Genomic DNA, 3,391 nt, shown 5'->3' with positions numbered 1-3,391 from the left:
AGAAATCTTCTTCTATTATCAGGTGTAAATTCCGGTGGCATCACCCCATTTTCAATAAAATCCACGTAGTCTGCATACCATAGGGCTTCACTCGAGGTGATTGCTAATAATTGCTCATCTGGAAATGTTTCCTTAATAGAACCTCCCTCAGCCACATGGTTCCGATTTTCTAATCTGGACACGTGATCAGCCACTTGATACTCTGTTCTTTTTCGATATCGGATCTCCAAGTCAAATTCTTACAAAAGGAGGATCCAACGAATCAGTTTCGGCTTGACGTCTCTCTTTTCAATAAGATACCTTATAGCTGAGTGATCGGTGTAGACGATGACTTTGGTTCCCACTAGATAAGATCTGAACTTGTCAAATTCACACACCACTACAAGTAACTCTTTTTTAGTAATGGTGTAGTTCATCTAGGTTGGATTCAGAGTTTTGATCACGTAGTAAATGGAGTGAAAAACTTTATCCCTCCTTTGCCCCAAAATAGATCCTATTGTAACATCACTCGCATCGCACATCAACTCAATGGCTGTGCCCAGTAAGGGAAATGATAATTAGCACAGTCACCAATCGTTTCTTCAGCTCCTCAAATTCTTTCAGACAAGCATCATCAAATTTGAAGGGGATATCTTTCTCAAGAAGCCTGCACAAAGGAGAAGAAATTTTTGAAAAATCTTTAATGAAACGACGATAAAACCTGCACGGACCAAGAAACTTCGAATGCCCTTAACGGATATTGGTGGGGGGAAATTTTCAATCGCCTCCACCTTTGCCTTGTCCACATGAAGACCATTTTTGACACCTTGTGCCCCAGGACAATACCTTCTCGTACCATGAAATAGCATTTCTCCCAGTTTAGCACCAAGTTGGTCTCTTCATACCTAGCAAGCACTTTATCAAGGTTCATTAAACAATTATCAAAAGAACACCCAAATACAGAAAAATCATCTATGAACACTTCTACAAATCTTTCAACCATGTCAGTAAAAATAGCCATCATACGCCTTTGAAAAGTCGCATGTGAATTACAGAGACCAAATGGCATTCTCTTGAATGAATACGTGCCATAGGCACACGTAAATGTGGTCTTCTCTTGGTCCTCTAGGGATATAGCAATCTGAATATACCCTGAGTAGCCATCCATGAAACAATAGTATTCCTGTCCAGCTAGTCTATCAAGCATTTGGTCAATAAAGGGTAGGGGAAGTGGTCCTTACTGGTGGCATTGTTTAATTTTCTATAATCTATGAAAATTCTCCACCCTGTCACAGTTCTTGTGGAAATCAACTCATTATTTTCATTAACCACTACAGTTATCCCCCCTTTTATAGGCACACATTGAACATGGCTTACCTATTTGCTATCAGAGATTGGAAATACAATACCTGCATCGAGCCACTTAATCACTTCTTTTCTTACCACCTCATTCATGATTGGATTTAGGCAGCATTGGTGCTCTACACTTGGCTTTTGTCCGTTCTCCATGAGGATTTTATACATGCAGAATGTTGGACTAATGCCTTTAATGTTAGACATCGTCCACCCAATGGCTCGCTTGTGCTCACGCAGCACTCTTAACAACTTTTCTTCCTGCAATTTAGACAAGTTAGAGGAAACAATAACAGGTAGAGTGTCAGAACCACCAAAATAAGCATATTGAAGGTGAGGGGTCAAGGGTTTAAGTTCCAATTTCGGAGCCTTTTCAATTGAAGGCTTTGGTGGAGGCCTACTCTGGCCTATTTAAGGGCTCAAAGGTGTTTAATCCTTGAATGTTGACATATGATGCATCTAGTCTATGTATCATCTCCTCAACCTTGTCATCGATCTCCAAGATATCAAACAACATGAGTGATTTATCTAGAGAATCATCTAGATATACACTCTGATCTATCAGTTTCTCATCTGCCTCCACAACTGATATAATAGAGAGCTCCTCATAATCACATGGAAGTTGAATTGCCTCGTAGGCATTGAAAACTGCTTCCTCGTTGTCCACCCTCATAATTATTTTCCCTCTATCACTTTAATAATTACATCACCTGTAGCTAAAAGAGGTCATCCCAATATGATTGGAACTTGTTCATCAGCCTCATAATCTACGATAATGAAGTCCGTTGGGAAGATGAATTTCCCAATTTGTAGTAATACATATTCAATCACCCATTCAGGGTAAGCTATGGATCTATCATATAGTTGCAACATCACAGTGGTTGGTCTTGGAGCTACCAGACCCAATTGCTTGAACAAGGACAAAGGCATCAGATTTATGCTTGCCCCCAAATCACAAAGAGCACAACCTACATCAATATTACCAATACACACAGGGATGGTGAAGCTACCAGGGTCCTTAAGCTTTTGAGGAAGCTTATTTTGGACCCTCGAAGTGCACTCCTCAGTAAGTGCGACTGTCTCAAATTTAGTCAATCTCCTCTTGTGAGCCACTATATCTTTGATGTACTTAGCATATTTTGGAATTTCGTGAAGTACATCCACCAATGGAATATTTAGTTGAACCTGGCTCAACATAGAGATAAATTTGTTAAACATGCGATCATCATTCTTCTTCTGTAACCTTTGGGGGAAAGGTGGTGGTGGCCTTGCAGCACTCACTAGCTCTGAACTTGCATCATCTTTCTTTGACTCGGGTGTTGCCTTAGGAATCAACTCCCCCTCGGGTGTAGGCTTATCTCTTCTCTTCTTTGGAGCTTCTTCTAATCCCCTCCCATTTCTGAGTGTGACCGCATTAACTTGAGGGTTCTTCTCTGTATCACTGGGAAGAGCCCCCGCAGGCCTAGTATTTTTATTTGACGCTAACTGCCCAACTTGTCTCTCAAGATTTCTGAAATTGGTCCTGAGTTGTCGATTGTCAAGAAATAACTTCTTCAATTGGTCATTCATAGTCTCTTCGACTTGCTGGGGTGGCTTCTGAGGTTGACTGTAATTTTCTTGGAGCCTATACTGATTCTGATTCACCTGATTTCCATCCCAGGAGAATTTAGGGTGATTCTTCCAATTTGGGTTGTAAGTGTTCCCATATTGTGCATATTGATTCATCGGACCTCTGCTCTGTTGTCCCACATAATAGATGGATTAAGGATTCATGGGACATATGTCACTCGTCTGACCTTCACCACATAACTCCCATCAAGTCGACATCTGTTGCACATGTTACATATATTGCGTTTGGTGCATTGTCATTCTATTCATCTGATTTGCTAATTTTGCTATATCTGCTCTCACAGATGAGAAATCATCAAGCTCAATTACACATGCTGCATTTTGTTTGAGTGCTATTCGTGATTACCCGTCTCCTTGCCAATTATTATCATTAGTAGTGAAATTGTTTAGCAGGAGCTGGATTTCACTATACGGCCTTGCCATGCAACTA

General features: G+C 40.6%; 1 protein-coding gene across 1 annotated transcript; it reads right to left on the bottom strand.

The window, feature by feature from the left end:
• Positions 1 to 2,058: 2,058 nt before the first annotated feature.
• LOC138897738 (uncharacterized) lies at positions 2,059 to 3,057 on the bottom strand. Its single transcript, XM_070183749.1, has one exon. The coding sequence runs from the start codon at positions 3,055 to 3,057 to the stop codon at positions 2,059 to 2,061; it is 999 nt and encodes a 332-aa protein (XP_070039850.1).
• Positions 3,058 to 3,391: the final 334 nt, after the last annotated feature.

The sequence above is a fragment of the Nicotiana tomentosiformis genome, chromosome 8 (genome assembly GCF_000390325.3).
Source record: "Nicotiana tomentosiformis chromosome 8, ASM39032v3, whole genome shotgun sequence".
NCBI lineage: Eukaryota > Viridiplantae > Streptophyta > Magnoliopsida > Solanales > Solanaceae > Nicotiana > Nicotiana tomentosiformis.
The sequence above is the reverse complement of the archived record's forward strand: the minus strand, read 5'-3'. Positions and strand labels throughout refer to the sequence as shown.

Excerpts from the sequence above, each read along its gene's own strand:
- LOC138897738 (XM_070183749.1), bottom strand. The coding sequence starts at position 3,057 with ATGAATCAATATGCACAATATGGGAACACTTACAACCCAAATTGGAAG.